This window comes from Dromiciops gliroides, chromosome 5 (genome assembly GCF_019393635.1).
Source record: "Dromiciops gliroides isolate mDroGli1 chromosome 5, mDroGli1.pri, whole genome shotgun sequence".
Lineage (NCBI taxonomy): Eukaryota > Metazoa > Chordata > Mammalia > Microbiotheria > Microbiotheriidae > Dromiciops > Dromiciops gliroides.
Window position 1 is genome coordinate 79,979,501 of NC_057865.1, and position 27,946 is coordinate 80,007,446.

A 27,946-nucleotide genomic window follows, 5' to 3' on the forward strand; every position below is an offset into this window, starting at 1 on the left:
ATGACGGAAAGAAGGACGGAAGAACAGGAGAGGGGAGGAAAGGAAGAAGGGGAATAAAGAGAAGGAAAGGGAAAGAAAGGAGAGGGGGAAGGAAAGAAGTATTACTTGGTCAGGCATTGTGCTAAACCCAATGGATAACAACAAAAGAATAGACTTTACTACAAGTAGGAAAATGCAAATAGGTAAATGTTGACTTTTAGGGTGTTTTGGTTTGGGAAAGAGTCTCAAAATGATGGGTTGAGCCATAGGACAACCCATTGACACTCCCTTTCCAAACTCAAGTACAATGGTATTAATTTGATTACTGTGCCCTGAGCAAGACACAGAAGAAGGTGGAGTAGAAGGGTGTCCATTTGCAACAACAGAAGGCTAGATGACTTAAGTGGATTAGCCCTTTAGGAGTGCTGCCTAGATAGAATGGGCTATATAAACTCCTACTCACTCAGTCCCCAAGCCCAAGCCACTCAGCCCCAGGGCCAGTTGTAAAATTGAATGGCTTAAAAATCCCCCAATGCCTGGCATTGGGGTTCTAGAGATCAGGTGGCAAAATAGACTAATCCCAGGAGGGAGAAGCAAGACATCAGCAACAGGGCAGATGGGAAAATGTGCAGGTGAATGACTGGTCTTTTATGGCCTATTTAAATCCCATTCCAACATGATTTAAAATGGTTTTAAATATCCTCACAGTGGAATATGAGCCCTAAAAAGCTGTGTGTGGAGATTGCATGGGGGCCAGTATTAATCAACCTTGCTAGACCCATTCCCCAACAGGGAAATGCCTGATATATAAACTCAATTGTGAGTGGGAGTTATTTCATTCTTTGTACTTATATCACCATTGCCTAGCCTGTGGTTGCCACACAGTAGGTACTTCATTCTTGTTGAATGATTGATGTATAGACCCCATCTTTTGAAGATTTTCTTAGCTTAGTTAGTAATAAGAAATAATTGCTTATCATATGTTAATGTGCTATTCCACCAATTCCTGCCACCCATTTTTTCTGCCCATAGCTTTCCTGTCCTCCCCATTTTCTCCTCTCTTCTCTCCCTCACTGCTCACTTGGTCTTCTCTACCATTCTCTCCCATCATCACTTTTTTCTACTATTTTTTGAATCCAAAATGAAAATGGAAAAAAAAAATTTAAATTTTTTTAGTTCATGTGTATTTGTATAAATGCATGTGTTTGTCTAGGGGGCCTGGAGATTTATTTTTGCATCTAAAGCTCCAGATAGAAACCCAAGTCCAAATTAGGCTCCCACTGCAGGCCATGAATTGTGCTAGGCATTTTAACAAAAGGGAAAGGCGGGACAGCTAGGTGGTGACGTGGATAAAGCACCCGCCCTGGAGTCAGGAGGACCTGAGTTTAATTTGACCCCAGACACTTAACACTTACAGGCTGTGTGACCCTGGGCAAGTCCTTACTCCAATTGCCTCACCAAAAAACAAAACTTTTAGGGGCATCTAGGTGGTGCAGTGGATAGAGCACCGGCCCTGGATTCAGGAAGACCTGAGTTCAAATCTGGCCTCAGACGCTTTGACACTTACTAGCTGTGTGACCCTGGGCAAGTCACTTAATCCCAATTGCCTCACCAAAAAAAAAAAAAAGGAAAGGAAACCTTTATTAAGCAACCTACTATGAGCCAGGCCCTAAGTAATTTACAAAAATTAATCTCATTTTAATCTTCACAATAGACCCAGGAGGGGTTTCAATTGAGGAACCTAGACAGAGGTTAAGTGACTTGTCCAGGGTCACACAACCAGTAAGGGTCCGAGGCCATTTTGAAATCATGTTTTTGCTAACTCCAGACCCAGAGCTCTATCCATTGTGACTTAGTATAATTAGTCCTGCCTTTAAAGAGTTTACAATTTATTTGAAAAGACAAGTCTTGCATACCTTAACAACACTCAGGGAGTGATATAAAATTGTTTATAATCAAACACTAGATTTGGGGTATGGAATACGCACAACATCTGGACAATGCACACACTCAGCAGGTGGTTTTTATTAAATGTTTAACAATGACAGTGTTTATTCCTGTCCCTTTTCCCCTTGGGCCTCTCTGTTTCAAATAAGAAAGCAAGACTGGCAGCAATAGACTGCCTTTGGCAGGAAACAGACTTAAAAAACAGCAGGAGGTCTTCATCCACCTTATAAAGCTGACCTGGCAGAGAAAAGAGCACTTTGCAAACCAAAGGGGAAGTCACATGGACCTCATAGTATCAAAGACAGGATTATTTCAGGCAATCTGTATCACTTCATTGAAAGTTCCTATAAGACAAGTACTACTCTCAGCCACAGGAAAGTTTCAATAGAAAAATATACTTCCTGCCCTCAGGGATCTTATGCTCCAATAAAAGTATGAATATATGGAAAAAATATATAAATATATATGTAAACACTGTTAAGGAATGTTTTAACAGAACGTGAAGAAAATGAATTTTAGAATTGAATCATTAAATTTTATTTGAATACAAGAAGGAGGAAGATTCTAACCTTTTAAAACTATTTTAAGGAATTGTTGCTAGCACTTCTTTCTGAGCTGTCCTACTTTTTTACCCTCTGTGTTTGAATGGTTTTCCCCTTCCCAGTCCTCTGTGCAAATAGAATTTCATGAGATGATGCTTCTTCTTCAATATCTTAAGCATCATAGGATTATATCTGCAAAGAAACTTTGAGATCATCTCATTCAATCCTCTTATTTTGCAGTTGAAGACACTGAGGCCCACAAAAGTTAAAGGAGTTGCCAAATGTCACAGAGTAGTAGTGGAGGCAGGTAGGTGGTTCAGTGGATAAGTTCAGTCCTGGAGTCAAGAAGACCTGACATCATATCTGGCCTAGACCACTTACCAACTGTATGACCCTGGGCAATTCACTTATCCCTATTTGCCTTAATCCACTGGAGAAGGAAAAAATAATCCAATCCAGTATTTCTGCCAAGAAAACCCCATGCATGGTGTTGGTGCACTATGGTCCCAAAAAGCTGACATGACTGAGTGACTGAAAAACAACATGGTGGTGATGGTGGTGTGGTGGTGGTGGTACTGCTGCTGCTGTTGCTGGTAGTGGTGGTGGTAGTAAATTTCCAGATTGCAATTCAAACCCAAATCCTCCAGTACCAACTTCAATACTCTTTCACTATATACCTAATTCATGTCACATTTTATTTTTTAATTGATAAATTTTAGACACCCTTATGAAAAGTATAAACTCTATGGGTCAGAAAAATATCTAGAAAAATGCCCAAGTGATCTCTGCCTAATTAGGAAGTCCCTTTGTAACCTGACTCCACCCTACCTCCCCAACTTTATATCTCACTACTCCTCATCCCATATTCCCTCTGCACCACTTAGGCCCATCACCTTACAGACCTGAATACTGCCCTGCCTCATTCTTACTCCCTTACTTTCTATCACTTAAAATGCTCTTTCTGCTTTTCTCCAGTTATTCAAATACTAACAACCCTTCAGGGCCAAACACAAGTCCCCTTGTCTTTCATGAAGCTTTTTTCTTATTAGTTCTCCATGCTTCTAACAAAGAATAACTTAAAATTTAGCACTTGATTTTTCCAAACATGTCAGTCCTGAATTCCTACCTAGATGATAATCTTCTTAGGGCAGTGGCCATGCATCCAAGACCTATGTCCTCAACTACAACTAGCATGGTGCCAGGGAATGGACCAGTTCTCTCGGGAAAACACTGATAGAGAAGGATTACAGCTATAATTATCTTCTGCCCCAACAGATGTCCTCAGTAAGTAACCCTCAGTGTCCCTGAGTTGGTAATTATGATAAGAGAGTATTTATAAAGTACTTTAAGGCAGTTTACGAGAGAGAAGAGGAGAGGGGAGGAGAGGGGAGAAAGGAGAGGAGAGAGGAGAAGAGCTCTGTCTCTATAATCAGAAGACCATAGGGGCAGCTAGGTGGCACAGTGGATAAAGTACCAGACCTGGATTCAGGAGGACCCTAGTTCAAATCCGGCCTGACATTTGACACTCACTAGCTGTGTGACCCTAGGCAAGTCACTTAGCCCTCATTGCCCTGAAAAAAAAATTGAGTATAATCAGAAGATTTGGGTTCAAATTCTCCCCTTGAATCTTTCTGCCTATATAACCATAGGCAAGTCATTGAATATCCCTGGACCTCAGTTCCTTCATCTATAAAATGAGGAGGTTAAATTAGGTAACCTTAAAAGTCATTTCTAACTCTAGAACGATGACCTTTTATATATATATATATTGACATATGCCATTTTATAATTGTACATACAGTAGTATTATCTTATTTCCCACTAGATTGTGGATTCTTTGAGACTATAGATTGATTTATTTTGTATCATCTTCCCCAATACACACACACACACACACACACACACACACACATATACACACACCCCTTTTACTAACACCTGCTATATTATGAAAGGATGACTCTTGCGCCCTCAGACTTTTGTTAATCAATAGATATTTATTGACCTACAATGGAAAGACTTCATGACTTCCTAGATCTCTGAGTCCATCAGAGTATGAACTTCCTTTCCCTATACCCTCTTAGTGGACCTTCACGACTTTCTTCTGCTATGAAGAAAAATTCAGTATCCTTTGGATGATCAGGCCACAATCCTCTCTGAAATTAGCCGGGCTAGTCTTTGTCATGGCAGGTCTGTTATCGGACCCATACTCAAAGCCTTCCCAGCTTTGTAGATCAGACAGAGCTTTTGTTACACTAGGCCTGAGAATAGACCTTTGGTGGAAGGAAGATTAATAAATGGGGGAGAGAGGTTAAGGTGTGAAAGTAGAACCACAAGATTTTGTTTGTAACAGGATTGGGAACATCCAGAGTGAGGACCAGGATAGTCAAGGCTACATTGGTAGAATAGAAGGTCCTTATAATTAGAGATCATTTCATTCATTGTATTTGTATCCCCAACAAGTCATTTAACCTCTCTCCACCTCAATTTCCTCATCTGCAAAAGAGCAATCATAATATCATCTACTTCACAGGGTTGTTGTGAGGATTAAATGACATAATATACGTAGAGTGTTTTGCAAATCCTTGCTAGAGAAGACTTTGTCCCCTGTTAAAATGTAAGTGCTGTGTTACCTGTGTAAACCTTAATAGTCGTTTAGTGTGAATAATTGGAGGACTTAGTCCTTTCAGTTCTGGAACCTTAGGAGTACGTTATACTGACCGATGAGTCTGTTACATAGCTCACTCTATCTAGATGACACTCACCCATATTTCCCATTGTACCTGAGTGACTTTCTCATTATCTAACTTGGGCCTATTCTCCATCCCCTCCCCACATTCCTCTTCTATCTCTGGATCCATAATCAAGCCAATATTTCCCTTGATAGTGGAAAGGGTAGGTCAACTCTTCTCTATTTCTCCTCATCATCACTATCTATGACTTTATAAACCAAAACACCCTTCCCTGGCAACCAGTCCCTCATTTCCCTAGTAAGAGATAGGATCCTTGATGATAGAGACTGTCTTGCTGTTGTATTTTCATCCCTGGTGTTGAGAAGCATTGTTTGGCACAAAATAAGAAGCTTTAAAATACTTTTTCATTCAATACTTTACTAAAATCCTTCTCTTTAGAGCCTAACAGTGGTCCTGGTGGTGGTTCCTGCAGGTTATAAGCTCTGGCAGGTCCTACCAAGATAAAAAGATTTCAAATATTGGCATAAGGGTGGGCCAGGTGGGCTGATGAGGATTCCTTAAGTGAACATACATATAGCCCATGCTCCCATCCTCTATGTATGTCTACATATGCAGGTGCTGAATGGGCCAGGGACATGCCTGGTTAAGTTCACAGAGGCTTAACACCTAATAGCCATCCAAGGAAAAGTCTGAGTGATGACATTAACTCAGAAAAGAATTCACCAGAGCATGAAGGAATAGAAATCTGCCAGCAAAGGAAGCCCCCATTCCAATGAAATCACCCATCTTTATCAAGTCCTAGAGAATTGACTGAGCTTCTAGCTTTTGCTCCGAATAAGCTTTGATGAATGAGAAAGTGGGGGCAGAATCTAAGAATGGGAAAGAAAGATGCAGAAAAGGAAGGAAGGAGCATGCCATACACATAAGCAAACACCTTCTTTCATAGACCTAAAAACCAGCTTCACCTTCATCGTTATAGGGCAAGCCCTGGGTAAGTGCAATATACTCGTACTTGCCAGATTTGAGAAGTGGAACCTGGAAGGCAGCTGGCCTCTGGGAGTCCATTCCACAGGCCAACCCATACAAATCCATGTCATTCATCTATGCCATAAGAAACAGCTAGTCTGTTCCTTCTTAGGATTTAAGAAGTAGAGAGAAGAGGTGTAGAGTCCATATATGTCAATCCAAAGGGCTGGGGAAGGATTCTAGGGTCCTTAGAAATGAACAGTTAGATAAAATGGAAGCCCATTACGACCTGCTCCTTATCTTCTATTTGTCCTGTGGCTTTTAATGGGAAATACATAGCCTGCTCATTCTGAACTAGAAAACCAGTTTCATTTTCATTGTTGATCATCTGGGACACTATTCAGTGTTTTCTCTATGTAAAAAGCAAGTCTCTAGCACCATGAGATTCATAGCATAAACATAGCATTCCTAAAACATGGCCACAAAAATGAGAACAGGGCAAAGCAGATGTCCTAGGGGAGTGTGTATAAAAAGACGAGTATATAAAACATTTCACCAAGAGAAACTCTGCTCCCAACTGGGCCTGTGTTTTTAATATTCCAAGCACAGAATTCTCCCACCTGACGCTGTTTGCCTTAATCACATCTCTACTAAATGTTCATTTTGGAGATCTTATTGGATGGGTGTCCTGTAATAAGTGATTATAGCTCTCAATGAAAAATTCAAGTTGGCCTGCTACTTGGCTACTCATTGATGAGATGTCACTGGGGCCAGAATAATTTGGAGAGCTTTTGCCCTCCCCTTCCCACATGCCCACCTCCCTCTATCTCCCCCCCAAAATCAATCTGTGTAATATCACACTGAAAGGGGACGTGTTTGGCAAAGCATTCAGCTGCAACTCAAGTGGGCTGGTCTTGGGCTTTGGATCAATATGGCTTACTCTTCTTCGGTACAGAGGTAGACCTTATTGGCAATGTGATACTCTTTACAAGTGCTCTTAAGGTACAAATGGATGTGCATATTATATCTTGTGTCTCCGAGTTCTTTAAAATCACTGAACCTTAAATTCTGAAGATTTAGAGATTTTCTTATGGTTCAGGGACAAAGCCCAGTTAAGACAGGTAAATCAGAAAAGCAGGCAACTCAAGTCTCGAAGGCATGCACTATGGAATCCTATAACCTGTATATGTTTGTAAAACTTTGTTCAGAGCCTAGTCTAGAAATTCCAGAGCTAGAGAGCATTGTTGTCCTGAGTTGGTTAATTGCCCAAATTTTGAGCTCAAGCTCTGATCCCCAAATACTTTTAAATGACTTCTATATTTTCCCCTTATTGTTCTGAAGAACACTACCTTGGAAAAGGTGAAATAGGATTGCTAAAACTTTATAAGAACCTACCTCGTCTTGACACTTTGTTTTGTTTTTTGTTTTGTTTTGTTTTGGGGGGGGGGGGTTTGCAGGGCAATGAGGGTTAAGTGACTTGCCCAAGGTCACACAGCTAGTGTGTCAAGTGTCCAAGTCCAAATTTGAACTCAGGTCTTCTTGAATCTAGGGCCAGTGCTTTACCCACTGTGCCACCTAGCTGCCCCCCTTGACACTTTGATTTGAACTTCAGATTATGAGCTCAAAAGTGTAGACAAGCCATCTTTGATATGGAACTCAGCCAGCAACAAGTTACCACCTAGATGGATCTCATAGCAAAAAGGGACAAGGGAACCAATGTAAAAGGGACGTCCTCTACAAAGCAGAGACTACAGCAATGGCCAGATCTTCCTATCTTTAATCTGATGGCTTGAGCAGAGTGACTCATCCTGTGTCAAACAGCTTAGGATCATTTCCATGTTTCCATGCCCCTGAACTGAGTTTCCATGTGGCTATTATCCAGTCCTGCCTCTTCTCCATTTATTACTCTCCCCATCTCCATCATAATCCCAAGCCCAAATACAGAAGACCACCTAGAGACCACCAGGAAAATGACCAATTGCCCTCAGGTATAAGCCAAACCTAGATTTTAGTACTAGAGAAAGAAATGGTAAGCCACTCCAGTATCTTACCAAAAAAAAACCCCCAAAATGGTGTCACAAAAAGTCGGACATGACTGAAACAAGAGAACGACAACAAGATTTTGATGGCTTTGACCAAGAAACCCATGCTGAAACTAATTCATTGTGCTTTTTACCTTTTCAGCATGAGAATCTTGGAAATGAAAACTTATTCTGCTTTTCCAATGATAGGATGACAGTGCCATATTACAAGGGAAATAGAAAGGAAGCCCTCCAAAAAGTATCTTCCACAGCCCATAAGCCAAGTAATCCATTGGTGATCCTTATTGTTTCTATCAGCAAATGACATAGCTACAAGATTTGTAGCTGACCTTTGAAACAAAATTGTGACTTTTTACTTTTATTACCTGGCATACAGGTCCCTTTATTTTGGTTTGAGAGCAGCAAGATAAGTTGGGCCTTGGGGAATATGAGGGAGTAGGTTAATAAAAGTTCACATTTGTAAAGTGCTTAAGAGTTTCCAAAACCTATCATCAACTCTGAGAAGTAGGAAGTACGTGCATACTATCTCTATTTTACAGACAGAAAGACCAAGGGCTGAGCTTAAGTCATTCCTCCATCATCATAGAGCTAGTAAGCATCAGAGCTACAATTTGAACCCATTCCTCATCCTCACATCCAATTCTCCTTCCCCTATACACTACTCTCTCCTCCAAGAGCCATTATTCAAAAGGTGGTGCTATGGGATCCTTTGAAGGCAAGGGTTCCAAAAAGCTCTCCCACCATTTTGAAAGTTCTTCTCTGTGTCTGTTTCCACAGGCTTGGATGTTAGGCATGCTCAGGTAATTGCACTGTCATCGGGCACCAAGTGCATAAATGGAGAATACATCAATGACCAGGGACTCGTGGTCAATGACTGCCACGCTGAGATTGTGGCGAGGAGAGCATTTGTTTACTTCCTCTACTCACAGCTGGAGCTGCACCTCAGGTAAATTGAACGCTGTTGATGCCTGAGAAATGCTTTATGGTCTTTCTTGGAACAAATCTGTCCTCTGGACATCTAAACTCATGGTTCCTTTATGACAGTGTTTATATGTCTTAGGCTGATGTGTGCCCCAGTACCCAGAGAAAACCAGAGCTAGTTATTCCACAGAGTAGGATCAGGTGGCTTTTTCCCTTCATTCTGGCAGATTTTCCATGCCTAATGATTAGATAGGAATCATAAAGTATATGTTCTTATTAAGCCTACTGACGACTCTTTGAGTCCCAGCTGTATTACCATGCAGGACTGGTGGAAGATCGAAAGTGGAGACTGGTCATCCTGCTCATTTACTGGCATTTCTCTTCCCTAATAATGACTATCTCCTGACAATGAATTATTTCAGCAGGCAATTTTCAAGACACACACTCACACACACACACACACACACACACACACAGCAAGCATGCTTCAGTGGTGTTTGTCATTAAAACCTTCTCCAAAGGACAGAAGTCATGTTAAGAATACAGCTACCTAGGGATTCAAGCATGGGCAATTAGAGCTCCTTCTCTACAACACTAAAAACACCATCTTAGACGGTAGGTGAAATGACTGGAAGTGAGTACCAGACAGAGATACTCCTTTAGATTTGATGTTTTGTCCCATCCTTTTATATCCAGTTAAATTCCAGTGGAGGTATTTCCCAGGTTGGTTAATCATTCCACCTACAAGAAAGACTAGGAAAATTTATTAAACAAATGGGATCAATTTGCTCTGGATGCAGCTGGACACTAGGAAACAAGCAAGGAATTGAGAGTCTCATCTTGTTTGTCCCATGCCTTCTTCAGTTTGGGTTTAATGGAAATCATTATTTTCACCCCTCTGTTATTAATCCCAGAACCTGACTTATGTTAAAAACAAAACAAAACAAAACAAAAAAAACCTGCGCTACTGTCTCTTGGGAGACGAGAGCTATTACTCTCTCTGAAAAATATAATTGCATCGATCCTGCTTTAAAGCATGTTCAGTTACACTGTTATGTTATTTGGATCAATGTTACCTTCTCCCTGGTAAACTTTCATTTGGGCTCTGGAGGGATGCCAAATCAGCATTGATAGATGTGCTGGGCTGGGGCGAAATTGCAACCATTTCCAATAGGACTTATGGTTCCACCTTGCCTCAGGACTCTGGGAATTCTGACCAGGTCATGAAAGGGTCCCTTCACACTGGTTAACTGATTTCTGTCACTGTCAAACACTGAAGAACCTACCTCTAGGTAAGCTAATTCAACATTGTAGAAAGGCTGAAGGATATTTAGCTCTAAAATAAGCTAGCCCAGCATTGAAATTGCTCCACAGAGCAGGCTGGACAATTTCGCATGATGGTAGATTACTAGGCTGTCCTTCCAAGGACAGGAGGCCTCCACAGCTGTGTAAATCTATTGGTGTAAAGCTCCTAAAACAACAATGAGTCCAATCCCTCACAGCACCCCATGGTACAATGAAGGAAAAAGTTGGGGCAAGCTGGGAAAAAGAGGGGGAAACCACATTTTCATCATGGAATTGTAAAGCAGATGTTGGCAAAAACTAAGCCTCTTCATTTAGAGAAGGGCTGGAACACCTGTATTTCCTTCTCAGCTTCGAGCAGCCAATAAAATCTCCTTTAAAAGAGAGACAGAGAGTGGGAGAGTTAGTTATAGAAAAAGTAAGAATAAGCACTTCCGATGTGCAGAATTATAATGGAATAAGACTGCTTTGGAACCACAATAAATAAAAACATTAAAGCTCATAGATTTAGATCTGGAAGGGACCTCAAAGACCATCAAGTTTAACAGCATCATTGTACAGATGAAGGAAAACTGACGAGGAAAGGTAAACTCAGAGAGCGAAAGTGATTTGCCCAGAATTACATAGTAAATGTCTATGGAAGGAGTTGGACACAGATCTTCCTGTCTCCACATCCAGAAATCTAGCCTCTGTATAATATGCCACTCTTGCCCCCTCACAAGGGATTTCCTGTTTTTCTACAGCTCTTGCCCACCATCTCAGCCCCCTCTTAAATCAATGTAATTCTTGTGTAGCTACCCAAAAGAAGAAGCTACAGTTGAAGACTGTAAGTTGAGAGAAAGCTAGAATAAAAGTAAGCAAGAGAACAGCATTTATTAAGCACCTAATATGTGTCACGCACCTTACAAATATGATCTCATATAATTCTTACAACAATCCTGCAATGTAGGTGTTGTTATATTTGCATTTTAGACATGAAGAAAATGGAGCAGACAGGTTTGGTGACTTGTCTGGGATAACACAGCTAAAAAGTGTCTACAGGCAGATTTGAACTCAGGTCTTCTGACTCTAGGTCCAGTACTTCTATCCACTTGCCTATTAAATGCTTTACACCAAATATACACCAAAGCAGCAATCAAAATACTTCACTTCCTCATAATAGCAAGATGGTTAAGCCACCTAGAAAGTTTTGATTGTAAATCTATGTGAGCACATGTTGTATTTTCCCACATAATGTATATTATTTTTTAAAGCATGTATTCTTGGATAAATGGGTGGGGGAAATTAGTCCTGTGAATGTTAAGGAAATGAGAGATTGGCTATCACCTATCTTTCATCTCAAAATAAAAAAGAGCAAATGTATACCAAATCCATAATGGCTATGAATATCAACCAACTAATTGTCTGGTTAAAGTATATGATTGTACATAGTCAATTTCTGCACAAGAAATCATGATCTTCACTCACAAATGCAAAAAACACCTCATTTTACTTTTGCCAAGATTTCAGAGTGAGTAGGACTTGCCTAAGGTAAATCTGAGAAGTTGGACAAGCTTGATAGCCTTCCACCAAGTCTTTTAGCCCCAACTCCTTTTTATTTGTTTGTGCCTCTTGTCTCATCTTGCACTCAGTTAATGGAGCCTTTGTGTCAGACTCTACTCAATACTTTATCCCATTTCCAAAAGCTTCCCCCCCTCCAATTACCCTGAACCTAAGAAAACATCCTTTCCTTGCCACCTCCACCTGAAATAGTGGAGAACGTTCCCTCATAGATCATGGGATCATAGATTTTGAGCTAGAAAGAACAATAGAGGTCAATGAACCCAATGTCCTTCATTTTACAGGTGAGGCAATTAAAGTCACAGAAATTAGGTGACTTCTCCATAGTAACCCAACTACTCAGCACGTGAGGTAATATTTGAACCCAGTACTTCTTGACTTCAAGTTTAGTATTCTGTTAACTATTATCACACTGCCTTGACACAACTGCTCGGTACCAATCCCTTGAAGTAACTGTATTATTTGAAGGCTTGAATCAATTACAATTAAAATAATTATGACCTTCAAACAGTGCAAATTTGAATGCATGTGACCATTTGAGGAAATTCATTATTGGAATCAATTGGGACCTAGTTATAATATGAGAATCAGATGACTGCACTAGTGTTGTTTAAGAATTAGCATAGAATATGGTAGATATTTCCAAGATGTGACTTGTCGAAGAAATCACAGGAGGGCTTAGTCTTGTTTAACTTGAACCCAGAGAGCAGATGTTGAAATGATGGGTGGAAGTTGCAAAGGGGATTTTTGGCTTGATGTCAGGCAAAGCTTCCAAACCAAACATGCCCTTGCAGGGTTAATAGGGTTTCCACTTTATGGAGGTCTTCAGAAAGAGGCTGAATGGCATCTTGTCAATGATGCTACATAGAGGAGATATCTGATACCAGCTGGAGTCCATGGCTTCTGAGGTTCTTTCCAACACTGAGATTTTCTGAAATATGTAAAACTCTAAACTAATCTTAAGGGAGAGGTAGAAGAGTGTGGTGGATCAAATGCTAGGCGTGGAATCAGGAAAACCCAAGTTTCAATCTTTCCTCAGGCACTAATTAGCCAGGTGACCCTGGTCAAATAATTTCCATGAGTCTCAGTTTCCGCACCTGAAAAAGGATAATAAAGGCACTTACTTCGTAGATCTGTTGTGAGGATAAAATGGGCCGATATTTATAAAGTTCTTTATAAACTTTAAAGCAATGCCTAAGTGTTAGCTAGTAAATATTATCCCCTAAATAAAGTAAAATATGAAGTGATGATAGTTAAAATCACCATTCTTCCCAAGTGAGTTTCTTAAAGAACAAAAAGTCTTTACAACTCAAAGGAATAAATTATTCCTGGTGGAATTCTACATTCCATCACAGTCATTGACAGAAACAATTCTTTCTCAAATTACCTTACCTGTCTACTCATAATGCTGGCCATGAAGGTTTGGCCTTTCACTGGATGGAATATAGAACTTTCTTTCTCCGTATTTCTTCACTCCTTTACCTCCCTACAGACAGGGGGTTGAATATTAATAATTGACCTTTATTTAGCACTTTAGGTTTAAAAAGTCCTTTTCATATAATCATGCTCTCATTTGATTCTCACAACATCTTTTTGTAAAGGAAATAGTATAAGTATTGGGGACAGGGGAACAGGGGGCTAGACCTGTGATTACATTGTGAAGAATTTCCTCTATCAATTAAAATTAGCATCTGATCTCCCCCTTAGAGTGTGTCATGAAATACTGGCAGGATAAGTGACTTGCCTTGGTCACCAAGCCAGTACGTATACAAGAAGAGCCTTGAACCCTTACACTGAGGCTAGCTCTCTCTCCACTAAACCATGCTACTTCTCTGTATTAGTGTCATTATCATCCCTGTTTGATAGATGAAAAAAATAAAGATAAGAGTCAAATGTGGAATGACTTCTTTAAGGTTGCATAGCTTTTAAATATCAGAACTGAGACTAACTCCAAGACCAGTGATCCGTCCATTACAAAAGCCAGACTCTTGTGGCTATGGGAAGGGTATCATTGTAGGGTCAATGATGGATGCTCAGTACAGTCCTGTTGTACCAGGAAGGAGGCCTCTTTCTTCAAGGCAAGCGTCTATCACTGAACTTCATTGTAAACAATGAAGAGAAGCCATTTCCCCTTACTTGGATTTGAGATTATGAAGTCTCAGGATCATTATTTCAAATGTTTAATCATTGCATTTAGTCTCTGTGTTTGTCTCTTTTTAAGAAACTCTCCTCTTTGGTACCTCCCTAGTCTTTTATCCCACCTATGATCTTTTATCCCCCAGCTCCACCAATATTGTATGATTCATGAGATAACCCAAGAAGATACTTCAAGCATGGGTGGGAAATGGACAAAAAGAGAAGCTCAAACATGATTTAGAAAAACATTCAAAGATAGTAGTTGTTTGGCCATAACTGATTTTACCCCAATAACATCTTAGTCTATTCACTTGTCTGATTTTTGTTGACAGTCTGACAGCTCCCTAATAACTGACTCCTACTAGTACCCTAGGATTTTAGAGGACTCTGCCAAGTATGTGGGCAGGTGCTCACACCCATAAACCACATGGGGATGAGGTGACAAGGTTTTTTAAAGGTAGACAAGAATTCATCCTGAATCCTAGTTGCTCAAATGAAAACATTTAAAAATATACAGATCTGGGAATTACTGAATTGTTGGGTGCCAGGAAGAAGTTCTGAAATACTGAAGTATTTCCCTGAGATGAGAATGGTCTGCAAGTTGTTTTCCACAGCTGATCATAGGAGTCTGTGGTTCAGACTTCATGTTTCCCTAGTAGATATGAGTAGGAGGGTCCAGAGAACAAAGAGAAAACTTTCAGAAAGTACAATATCTCTTCAGAGAATCCCCATTAATCTAAAAATATTGGATCTAGAATCCTTAAGAAAAGCTCAGCCACAATTTCTTCACAAGCTCCCACCCCAATCCAAAGAAAGACAAATGAGCAAAAGAGGCTATGATCAAAAAAAAAGGATACTATAATCTTTCCTTCTGTAAAATAAGACTTTTAAGACTATGGCTGTTATCCCTGCTAAAAATTATGTGGATAGAGGGCAGCTAGGTGGTGCAGTAGATAAAGCATTGACCCTGGATTCAGGAGGACCTGAGTTCAAATCTGGCCTCAGACACTTGACATGTACTAGCTGTGTGACAATGGGCAAGTCACTTAACCCCAATTGCCTCATACACACATACACAAACACACACACACACACACACACACACAAAGATATATAAAAACTATGTGATTAAATTTTTTTTAAATGAATAAATAAATAAAATAAAAACTATGTGGTACAATGGAAAGGCTTTTGGAGGCAGAGGACCTGGGTTCAAATCCTGCCTTTTACATTTATTCCATGTGTGACCATAGACAAATCATTTAACATCTTTAGGCCTGGATTTCTTTATTCACAAAATGGAAGAGTTACACTAAAGGACTGCTGAACTGATCCTTCTAGCCCTAAATTTATGACCTATGATTTAAGGCATAATGCTACTCTAAGATTTAGGGGTGTGAATGTGTGGGTGTGTGAATGCACACATGTGTGCAATGTGCCTTATTTCCTGGGAAGAATTTTATTCCTTAACCAGTGATGCCCTTCAGCTCCCATTTATGCGGAATCCATTATTACAATGGCTTCTTGAGGGCAAGAACCATGTCTTATTGAACCATTATAGCCACCCCACTGCCTACCATGGCATCACTTTACTTAATACACATTTAATAAATATTGGCTGAATAATGACTAGGTTTCCCTAGCTCACTTCTAGTTTTTGTTTAGCCAGCTCTATGATTCCATGCATGTATAGGGGTATACCAGTGTGTGGGAAGCTCCCTCCAATAATGAAAATCAGCAATTCACCTAGAATGTTTAATCTTAGAGTAAGGTTTTCTACCTTTTCATGTTGTGGTCCTTTGTGGCACTCTGAAGGAAGTCTGTAGACCCCTTCTCAGAATAAGGTGTTTAAAAAAAAAAAGATACATAAGGCGGGGCAGCTAGGTGGCACAGTGGATAGAGCATCGGCCCTGGATTCAGGAGGACCTGAGTTCAAATCTAACCTCAGACCCTTGACACTTACTAGCTGTGTGACCCTGGGCAAGTCACTTAACCCCAATTGCCTCACCAAAAAAAAAATACATAAGGTTTATAAAGGGAATAAATTACATTGAAATACAGTTTTCAAAAAAAATTGTTTTTAACAAGTTCATGGACCCCTAGTTAAGAAACCTTATCTTAGAGAGTCAGCTGGAATAGCAAGAAGGTATATGCCTTGCCTATGGTTGTACAGATAATATATACCTTCCATATACACAGGATATGCATATAACCTGACATCAAGTCTAGTGCCTCTCTATCTTCAGTGCCATGCTCTCTAATGAATTAGTACACATGTAAAAAAAAAAAACAGCAAATGAAACAGTGTGAAAGTTCTCTTAAGCTGTCCCTTTCTACCTTTCAAGTTTTCTTACTTGCCTTTGTATGCTCTGCAATCCTTACTGATGCTCAAGCAAAACATCCCATCTTCTGACTTGGGGTATTTGCAGGGGTTATCCCCAATGCCTGGAATTCTTTCTCTCGTTATCTCTGCCTCCTGGCTTCCTTCAAGACCCAACTAAAATCTCACCTCCTATAAGAAGTTTTGTGATCCTCCTTAATGATGGTACCTTCCCTCTATTTATTATCTCCAATTTATCCTGTATATATCTTGTTTGTACATAGTTGCATATTGTCTCCACTGTTAGACTTCTTTTGCCTCTCTTTGTATCCCTAGGGCTTAGCACAGTGCCTGACACATAGTAGGCACTTAAATGTTTGTTGACTGACTGGGAGCTTCTTTCCTGTAACTGAAATATCTTTGGTGAGGTTAGAGGCAGCTTTTTCAAGGATAAAAGACCCCAATCCATCAAATAGTCAAAAGGAAACTATAGTTTCTTTGAGTCTATATACCCTTGGACATGGTTGGGTAAGGAACGAAAGGGGAAACCTATATATTAAAGTCCTGACAGTTACTATTTCTTGCCTGTAGTTCTGCCTGTCAGTTCAGGCTGTCTTTAAGATCCCTTTTCTCTTTTTATTATTTAAACTCAATCCCCATTGCCATTAGACAAAGCCAGATTTAAAAGCCGTTTACTCTAATCAGGAACTGTGTAAATATACAGAAAAGTAGCTTCATAAATACATAGATCTTGGTCAGTGTCTATGGGGAAAACCAAACCATGGAAAAAGATAAACCCGCAAAGTTAAACTTTACCCCAGGGTGCAGACTGCATTGGCAGCTCTGATCAGCTTGTCTCACTCCGAGCAGCAGGGCTGCTAAATATTTCAGAGGATTTGCAACAAGAGGAAAACATGATTCAGAAGGAAAAAGTCAGGGGGAGGATGTGTGGGGAGGGGGGAGTGAGGGGTGGAGAGAATGGAGAGAAGGAAAAAAAAACAGAGCCATTTGCCTAGTAGGAATGTTTCTGATTTGGAGCATTCAAAATGACCTGGAACCTCTTTGTGATCATAGCAAACATCGAGAGGACTCAGAACGATCCATCTTCATGCAGTTGAAAGAGGGAGGCTACCGGCTGAAAGAGAACATCCTATTTCATCTGTATGTGAGCACCTCTCCCTGCGGAGACGCACGCCTCAACTCTCCCTATGAAATCACAACTGACTGTAAGAGAACACTCTTAACCTTTCTGCCAAGGGGTGCAAGCACCCCTGCTACACACACTACTAGCACCACTAAAAATAACCATCATTGTTATTGTCGTCATCATCACCACCACCACCACCATCATCATCTCTCATACATGTTTGTCTGGTGTCTGCTTCTTTATGAAGACAAGGTCTATGTTCCCAAAAGAATGTGAACAAAAGAGAAATAAGTAAATCACAGGTGTTTTCCCTCTATTTGCTTAGAAATGTTCATGAAATTAAGATAAAAGTGGTTTTTAGGCAAATATTTTTAGTTTTGAAAAAATGTTTATAGCTTTTCTTCTCACACTAGAATTATTTCCTTGTATGACAGAACCACCAGTGCCACTGAATCCTCCTTGAGGGCAGTGCAGTGGCACAGTGGGAAAATTGCTAGACTTGAAGTAAGGAAGAACTAAGGTTGAGTCCTCCCTCAGACATTTACTGGTTGAGTAACCCTTGGGCAAGTCACTCAACCTCTTTCTGCCTCAGTTTCCTCATCTTTAAATGGAGATAATCATAGCACTTACTGTATGTAATAAGTGTCTTGTGAGAATCAAATGGTTGCTATTTTAAGTGTTTACAAACCTCACAATGCTGTGTAAATGCTACTATTACTATAACAAAGAAAAACAAGTAAAAACAATTGATGCAGTAGCTATATGACTGCTTACACGATATTCTACACTCATTGTCTTCCACCTCTCTACAGAGAAGAAAGAAGTACAATTCATCTTTTTCCTAATCAATATTGGTTTTTACAGTTCATGAGTCTAGCTTCCTTTCAATGTCATATTTATTGCATTTCTATAGTTTTTAGAGATTTTTAAATTTTTCTTCCTTTACACTTCATCAGTTCAAATAGTTCTTCTTAAGCTTTTTCTGAATTAAAACCATCAAGTTCTTTAAAATTTATCTTATTAAGTTTTTTTTACATAAATTGCATTTCCAAATTTATCTGATCTCCCTCCTCTACCCAGCAAGCCACTGCTTTTAATTCAAGAAGTTTTGGGGAGTTTTTACTCTATACTCATATCTATTATCTTTAACAATGTATAACTAATTCCATTACAACAATATATCACAATCTATTCAGTTATTCCCCGATAATGGGAATCCACTTTGTTTCGATTTTTTGTTAATACAAAAAGCACTTTTAGCTCTATAATTCTCCCCTTCATTTGGCAGGTGTAATTGTAACCTTTCTATTGCAATCTCAAAGAGCATGAATTCAAGTATGGTGTAAGGGGCAACTGAAGAAATGTTTACTTTCACTAAGAGATTGGGGGAAAACAAAGTGAAACCTTGGCATTTAAGTCAGTCATTTAGGAGACTTGCTTTAGGGGGGAAAGTCCATTCTTAAGTTATCTCAGTGATGTATCAACTATTCTCCCTGTATAATATCATTCAAGTCCCTTAACCTTTCCAGGCCTCAGTTTCACCATCAATAAAATTAAGCAGTTGGATTAGATGACCTCTAATGTCCCTTTTAGGCCTAGATCAAGGCTCTTAGGTATGTGTTTGGGGGTGAGGAATGGTGTTCTTGGAACTAGTTGTCTAATATCAAAAATGTGATGCTAGACCAGCCACATTCTGTTCTTCCCAGTTACCTTTGTTATCAGTGGCCTATGTGCCTAAGATGGTCAGTTTGAAGATGGGACTGAAGTCTTATAGAAAAGCTGGTTTGGGTGTTATCACTGGCATTGTTTCCCCTATGTAAAACTAGCCCAAACTCTCAGGAGTTTGGAGAACAAAAAGAAACAAAAGAAAGAACAAAAGAAGCCTGTAGACCAAACTCTCCTCTTAAGTATAATATAAACAATAATTAGTAACTTCTACGAAATGTTGAAGCCATTTTAAGCTAACTTTTTTTATGATTGAGTGTAGTGTACCATTCAAATCTATCTGCCTAACCAAGACACTGGGAGGTTATGAAGATTTTTCCTCCTTAAGCCTCTGAGAAAATCTATGGTAAATTCCATATATACAGCCCTGATTTCCTAGGGAGTTGGTGTTTCATTTCTAAGCCTTGCTACTCTGAGGAACACATTTTGTGCTCTTAGTATGCTAGCTACGGAGTCCACTAGAGTGAAGTGTTTTTTTTTTTAAATCCTATGAATATTTTATCCAAATCACCAGCCTTCAGATTGGATTCAAGGATGCCCTATACTCATTAACAGTAGCCTCAATGGGTTTATGCTAGAGTTATATAGTTTATTTCTCCTCCTTCCCAAGCTGTTCATCCCCTTTGGAAATGGAAGCATTGAGCTGAGCAAGTAGGAAGGGAAAATAAAATGTTAGTCAATCTGGGGCACCAGTCAACATTTAAGTATCCATTCTATGTTATCAGGGCAGCTAGGTGGTGAAGTGGTTAGTCAGGAAGACTCATCTTCCTCAGTTCAGATGCTTATCACCTGTGTGATCCTGGGCTAGTCACTTAATCTGGTTTACCTCAGGTTTCTCATCTGTAAAAGGAGCTGGAGAAGGAAATAGCAAACCACTCCAGTATGTTTGCCAAGAAAATCCCAAATTGGGTCCCAACATGACTAAGCTGACTGATCAACAACATATGCTACACACATGTATACTATACTATAGTATATACACATGTATACTATACTATAGTATATACACATGTATACTATACTATAGTATATACACATGTATACTATACTATATATACTATACACTGGTTATATAAAGGCAGAAATAAAACAATCTCTGCCCTCAAGGAGCTTACTAGCTAGATGGGGAAATGAGTATATTTACCCTACAATAAAGTACAATAAGCAGCTGCTACGTGCTAGGCACTGACAATCTCTACCATTAAGGAGCTTGCAATCTAACAGGAGAAGACAGTACACAAAACAGAAGCTAAAAAGGGGAGGCAGTAACAAAAGGTATCCAGGGTAGGGGCATGATGATGGAATCAAAATCAAGCAGAGCTGCTGGAGGTAAATGAAGAGATAGCTGGGATTTTGAGTCCTATATAATGGGAGGGTATGAGAAGAGTGTTTTGTTCTGCCCTCCAGTCAGAGGGCAGAACCAACAAGGGTACTGATGAATAAGTACCAAAACTGAAACCATCTCCATGATGATGAGTTTCCTTGTGATAAGACAGGTGGACAGCAGTAGGGAGGGGGGGGGAGGGTGCATCATGATGATGATATTGGAGTCAAAACAAAGCAGAGCAGGTGATGGTATGTGAAGGACACATTTATATGTAGATACATTTATGAGCAGATATAGGTAACACAGTGATTTGGGAGAGGGAAAGGTTCTAAAAACTGTGGTAGTTGCTTAAATTCAATAGAATAAATATTTATCAAGTGCTTCTCATGTGCATAGCAACCTGAATGAAAGGAACTGAATATCTGTCTAGTGGTGGAGGGGAAGAGGTTGGAAGGTTGTAGAAAAGGGCCAACAGGCAATATGGAAAAGCTTAAAATAATCTTCTTTTAAATAGAAATATGGAGTGTATAGGAGGATTTCTTGGCTTGGGTGAGCAGAAAATGTAATGTAAAGCTTAATGAACTCCTGGAGAAAAATTAGAAAAGTTAAGTGCTTTTTGTAAATATACATGACCTATGACTAAATGATATAAACCAGCCATTTTAACTGCAAAATGTGGTCACTTATCCAGCTACTTAGAAATGGCTTTCATTTTCATGAATAACTTTTTGCCAGTATAAAAAATACAATCTAAGATTTCTTCAGACTCCAAGGGATAAAAGTCTTTCAAATGAATCCAGTTTCTTGCTGCCATTTTGGTCTCTGGCCCTTCTGGTTGGAATCACAAGAGGATAGGGTTAGAACTGCAGGAAATTTTAGACTCACTAGTAAGTACCCTGGTCTTGGTTCTGACAGTGGTGTTTGAATTCAGAAAATGTTCCACATTTCTGTCTGCTGGGCACCAAATGGTTTCTTCAAAGCTACTATTGATTCTTAAATTTATTAAATGTTTGGGCTGAAAGGGATCTTACATATTGGTGAGTCCAAACCCCTCGTTTTACATCTGAGGAAACTCTGGCCTAGAAAAGGGATGAAGGGATTTGCTCAAGTTGATACAACTAAAATGTAGCCCAACTATAGTACACTTTCCATTATACCATGTATGGTTTGATGAAACTTAAAATGTATCCAGTTTTAGATGCATGCTGGGATTCACTGAACAGGTATAGTTGCTTGAGAGAAGATAACTAAGGCATTACCTTCACATATATACTATAGAATGAGGCAGATATTATTGCAATATTTATATCAGAAACTGACCTGAAGGTAGAGAAGTGTTTCCATTAGTCAACAAACACTTGTTGAATGCTTACTATATGTCAAGCCCTGTGTTAAGCAAAGGGAATAAAAATAGAGGCAAATATGGGGCAGCTAGGTGGCACAGTGGATAGAGCACTGGCCCTGGCATCAGGAGTACCTGGGTTCAAATCCGGCCTCAGACGCTTAACACTTACTAGCTGTGTGACCCTGGGCAAGTCACTTAACCCCAATTGCCTCACTAAAAAAATAAATAAATAAATAAAAATAGAGGCAAATATAAACTGCTTACTCTCAAGGAGCTCACATTCTAATGAGATTATACAATATGTACAGAACTATGTGCATACAAGATATACACAGGGTTGTGGGGCAGCTAGGTGGTGCAGTGGATAGAGCACTGGCCCTGGATTTAGGAGGACCTGAGTTCAAATCGGGCCTCAGACACTTGACACTTACTAGCTGTGTGACCCTAGGCAAGTCACTTAACCCCTCATTGCCTCACAAAAAAAAAGATATATACTGGGTAGAAAAAATATTCAGGGGAAGAACCTGGGGTGAAGGTGGGAGAGCAGCAGGAACCTTGCTATTTCTGCTGTAGCATATGCTTGGAGCTCTCCCAGTCCCCATTAAGATTAGCAGTCTCTTCCAAGAGGATAGCAATCATATCCCCTCAAAGATAGCCCTAGAGCTATCTCCAGATAGCTAGAGGATGGGGCTTTACCACATGAGCCCCCACGAGTATGCTCCCCTTTATAATCATCATTTGATATCACATAGTCAACCTGATGATTAGCTCCTAGAAGTCTGTGACCCAGACTCCCTTGGTACTTAAGAGAATCCTGGGGGGAGAAAGGTTCAAGCTTCAAGAGAACATGTGGCAAAAGGAAAACTCACAACTTCTGGTTGCTGGTGAGTCTTTTCTCCCCTTCACAGGAATACTCATAAAATTCCCCTTAAGAATGTTGTAGCTTTGCTGTGGGCCTCCTTGTACATCTCTGAATCTGCCTTTCTTTAATGAGTCATCAGTTCTGAGTTCCCAAAGCAGATGTTGCCTTCAGCTACTACAATCCCAGGAATGCTGCCAGAATGCAGATTGGAAAAGTCCAAATCTTCCAAACACAAAGGGTGGAGGTGACTGCTTGTCTCTTTCCCACCCATGCCCCAAAATAATTCTTTCTCAAGGGTTTGGCTGTAATGGCTCCCACATTTGTCCTGTGTTGTCTTTTTTATACACTCTCTCCTTTCTCAGGGTGTGAGATTCTTGAAGACAGGAACCATCTTTTGCCTTTCTTTATATCCCCATGCTTATCAGAGTGCCCTGCTTAATAGGCACATATATAATAATGTTTATAATAGGCACAATATCTAATAATGGGTATATCAGGCACTTAACAAATGCTTACTGATGGACTAGCTTCTCAAAATATCATGGGTTCTATACTAGTAAGTAGGCGGTCCATGGAATAGAGCCCTCGCCCTGGAGTCAGGAAAATCTGAGTTCAAATCCACTTACTAGACATTTACTAGCAGTGTGACCCTAGGCAGGCCATTTCACCTCTGTTTACATTATTTTCCTCAACTATAAAGCTGAATTAATAACAGCACTTGCTTCACACAGTTATTGTGAGGATGATATTTGTAAAGCACTTAGCACAGTGCCTGGCACAGAGTAGATGCAATTTAAATCCGTTTTTTATTAGTATCACCGTTAACATTTTGTAATCCCTCCTCCCACTCCAGCATATAACCAAGTCTCTCAATCACTCAGAAAGGAATCCCTGTCAACACGACTCCAGTTCATCCAACGGCTTTCCAGGACCTTTCTCACATAAAGTCTTTGATTGATTCAGGTGTGTTTTGACCTGCTTAAGGTATGTAGGCACAGCATTTTATATCACTTTAGGTGCAGCGAGGTAATTGATTCAGCTAACTCACTGACCTCATTCTAACACCAAAATCTGATTGGTCTCTGAAAAGGCAGAGCTCTAGGAGTAGTTGTAATTTGAATTTAATTTCTCCTTTTTTCCATTATTGACAAATTAAGCCAAATGTTTCTTCCTTTGCCTTCAAACATCTTTGGGGAGACTCAGGATGAGCCATATGACATCTCTTGAGGAAGGCACTGTAATTTAGGGGACTCTATACAGTAGTTTTATTTTTAGAGCCTAAGTGAATGGTTTATAGACTCAACAATTCAAATTTTTATATGCAAAATCAAAAAGAAGAGACTTGCCCAAGTATTAGCCATCTACATTTTATGACTTAAATAGATGTTTTGAATTTTTCTTTAATAAACTGGGACTAAGGATGATGAAGTACAGATGACCAGAGACTAAACCAAACTTATGTCCAGTGAGGCTACTGCCATCAGCTAATATAGCAGAGGGGTAGGGCAGCCAAAGGAGCTTTTGAAATGTACCAGGGGATTTGTTCATGATCATGAAGTCAAAGGGTCTGTCTGTTGTTTGTGGCTCTCGGTTAGAGCTTCAAAGTTCCTCATCGTACTAGGATTGTTGGCAGGCAACAACACCACATTTCTCATATAGTGTGCATGGCCCAGAACCATGTACTATGAGGAGTTTGCAACATGTAGAAAAGTCACACCCCCTATGCTCAAGAAGTTTCCTATCCATACTGTTGGGCACCCCTCCAAAAGAAACAATACTGGGGAGCTTAGAGGCTAACAGGTAAGAACCAATTCCCTCCTGGCCTCTGCCTTTTGGAATCCCTGCTTTTCTTCAAGATTCAGCTCAAGCACCAATTTCTTCATGAATCCCCACAGCCCTCTCTCACAGTTAATAGTACCTCCTCTGGTCTGTATTTCCCATGGATGCCCATGTTGTCTTCCCCCTTAGAATGTATGTACTCAAGGACAAAGTTTTCATCTTTATCTTAGTATGCCAGGTGCTGAGCACAGTTCCTGACCCATAGCAAACTCAATACATTTGTGGGGCAATGAGGGTTAAATGACTTGCCTAGGGTCACACAACTAGTAAGTGTCACCTGTCTAAGGTCAAATTTGAACTCAGATCCTCCTGAATCCAGGGCCAGTGCTTTATCCACTGTACCATGTAGCTGCCCCAATACATACTCTTGATTGAAAAATCCTTAAATGGTGCTTCAGGAACCCAGTCTTGATAAAATGGAAGATGAATAGGATGAGAACTCTTAACCTTGGTTCAATAGCCCTCTCACCTTCCCTCACAGCATCCACAGATACTTTTTTTTTCCCCATCCATGAATTAGGTGGGAAAAAATTATATCTTTTATTTTCATTAACCTCAAGCTGAAATTTAAAACTTCCTTCAATTTAAAAAACAAAACACACCATTACTCTAAGAGAGAGTCCACAGGCTTTATCAGACTGCCAAAAGGCTTTGTGACAAACACAAAACTGGTACAGACCCCCACTCTATAGCTAAAAGAGACCTCAGAGGCCAGCACAACTCTCCTCATCTTACAAACAAGGAAGCTGAGACTCAGAAAGGAGAAGTGACTTGCCTCTGGTCACACAGGTAGCAGCCTTAGAAAGGGAATTTAAGTTCAGGTCCTCTGATGTCAGGGCACAAGCTCTATCCACTCCCCCACCCAGCCTGCCATCCTTTCCAAAAGGGTCATTTTCATGTCTTATCAAAAATGAAAAAACTATATAAAACACATATGTCCTTAGTCAGTTACACTAATTTCCTCATAGAGGGCAGGATTGATACCAATTAACTTGTGATAAGGTTTAAAAATATCATGTATTTCAAGAATCCATCAGAACAGAATGGCTTGCCAGGCTCCAAGCCCCCACCTCCTCAGCCACCCCTGGGGCTGCTTCTCTTTCTTCTGCCAATGTGCTATTCTGCCTTGATAGCTTTGGCTTCATTTTTTCCTCGCTCCCTCTTTTGGTCTGTAACACACCATTGCATCTCCTCCACATGGGGCCTGCTGCCTCCTTGCCTCTCTATTAACCTACAGCTGTGTCAAAGCTTTCACACACACACACACACACACACACACTTATGTTCAATAGTCTACCCATCCCAACTGGATCTACAAACACACTGCAAGACTGAATTCAGAGGGTAATTTAAGAGTTCAGCAAAGAAGTGGAGATATAGTTTCCCTTTCAATGAGGAAGACAAAGAATCAATAATAAGAGGATGAGATTTCTTTAATACTTCAAACTACCCATGATTTCATCCATGTGAATGCTCCCTTCACTGATGCCCATAACAGTCTTGGCAAACCTTATCAGGAATTCTTATGTGTGTATAGTATACATATAATATAGACACATATGTAGTATGGTAGAGATAGATATAGCTAGGGACATCTCAACGTATGTGTTTAAATATTTCTAGAGATAGAGTTGTAGCTTAGATATATCTATTTGGAAAGGGGAGGGTGGGAAGGAGAAGGAGAAAGACAGAGAGAGATTATCAACTATTGACCAACCCTTGGGTGGCAATCCATTGTATACTTAGCCAGGCTGGTGCCTGAATAAGAAATACACAGCCTGTCACTTGGTTATCGCCTCAAATGTTTTCAGCTTGTCAGGGTCAGCTCCATGCCACATTGAAACACAAAACGGGATTTCAATAGAGGAAAACTAGAACTCCATAACAATGTTTCAACAAACATTTCATAATCATAATGTCTAATCTGATCTGATGTCTGGAGGAGCAAGATGCTGAGCTCCACACCAGTTCTAGCTGGTTTCATTGTTAGGATTTGCGGCTGGTCCAAAATGCCAGCAAGAGACCTGGTCTCTAGATACCAGGCTGGTAAAAGATTTCAGGATGTTCAACTTTTCTACACCCCTACTCAACAGCTTTGAACCTATGACCCAATAATGCTATCTGGACACACCTCCCTCAGATGGCTCTATTCTCATAATGCTTATATTTTGCTCAGCTCTTCTCAAAGATGTTTACCCAAAAGAGCCTGTGAAGTCTTGGTCCCCAGAGGCCTTTAAAAATGGGCTTGATCACAATCCAAGATATTTTAGATTCAGTTCCACGTGGAAAAAGAAGCACATATAATTCCCATTGTCAGCTCTTCTACTGGAGCTGTCTCAACTCTGCTTTCGGTGAGCCTGCAGAAGATGAGTATACATCCCAATACCTCTATTCAGCTGCCAAGTGCAGTCTATGCATCCATTTGATAACCCACAGAATATTAAATATAAGAAAGAATATCAGGACAGTGACTTGCCCAGGGGATTCTTTATCCAAACTCCTTTGTAAAAGATGAGAACAAGACACCAATAATAGCATACTAATATTTTTATTCAATTATAAAAAGCAGGTGGTGTAGGGGATAGAGCTCTGGGGCCTGGAATCAGGAAGACTCATCTTCCTGAGTTCTAGTCTGGCCTCAGACACTAGCTTTGTGACCCTGGGCAAATCACCTTACTTTGCCTCAGTTTCCTCATCTGTAAAAAAAAATGAGGAGGAGAAGGAAATGGCAAACCACTCCAGTATCTTTGCCAAGAAAATTCCCCATGGGGTCACAAAGAGTAACATGACTGAAAAACAACATTTTTACACCTGCACCAAAAAATAGTAGTCTGTTTCTATTTATCACCCCCCCCCCCAGGACTGTTTGTCTCTGAACTTTACTCCATATAAGACAAGAAGCATGAGAACAGTAGGAATGATGACAAATTAGTTCCTTACCTGGCTTCCTAAGTAATGAAACTTTTTTAAACAGTTCTGCAGATGAAAATTTTACTCTTTAAAAAATATGATTCAGCCTCAGACACTTGACATTTACTAGCTTGTGACCCTGGGCAAGTCACTTGACCTCTGCCTCAGTTTCCTCAACTGTAAAGTAGGGATCCTAATAGCACTACCACCCAGGCTTGTTGTGAGGATCAAATAAGATATTTGTAAAGCCCTTATCACAGTGCCTGGCACATGGTAAGTGTTTAATAAATGTTTGTTTTCTTCCTTTTATCCTTTTATTCTTTCCTTCTTACATGTATTTTTTTCTTTATTTCTATCCCAATCTGGTACAATAGAAAGAATGG

At 40.0% G+C, this 27,946-nt stretch overlaps 1 protein-coding gene across 1 annotated transcript in view; it reads left to right on the forward strand.

The window, feature by feature from the left end:
• Positions 1-27,946, forward strand: part of ADARB2 (adenosine deaminase RNA specific B2 (inactive)) — a 682,058-nt gene that overhangs the window by 614,847 nt on the left and 39,265 nt on the right. Inside the window, 2 exon segments of the mRNA XM_043968556.1 lie at positions 8,947-9,115; positions 17,483-17,634. Coding sequence (XP_043824491.1) covers positions 8,947-9,115; positions 17,483-17,634 — 321 coding nt within the window.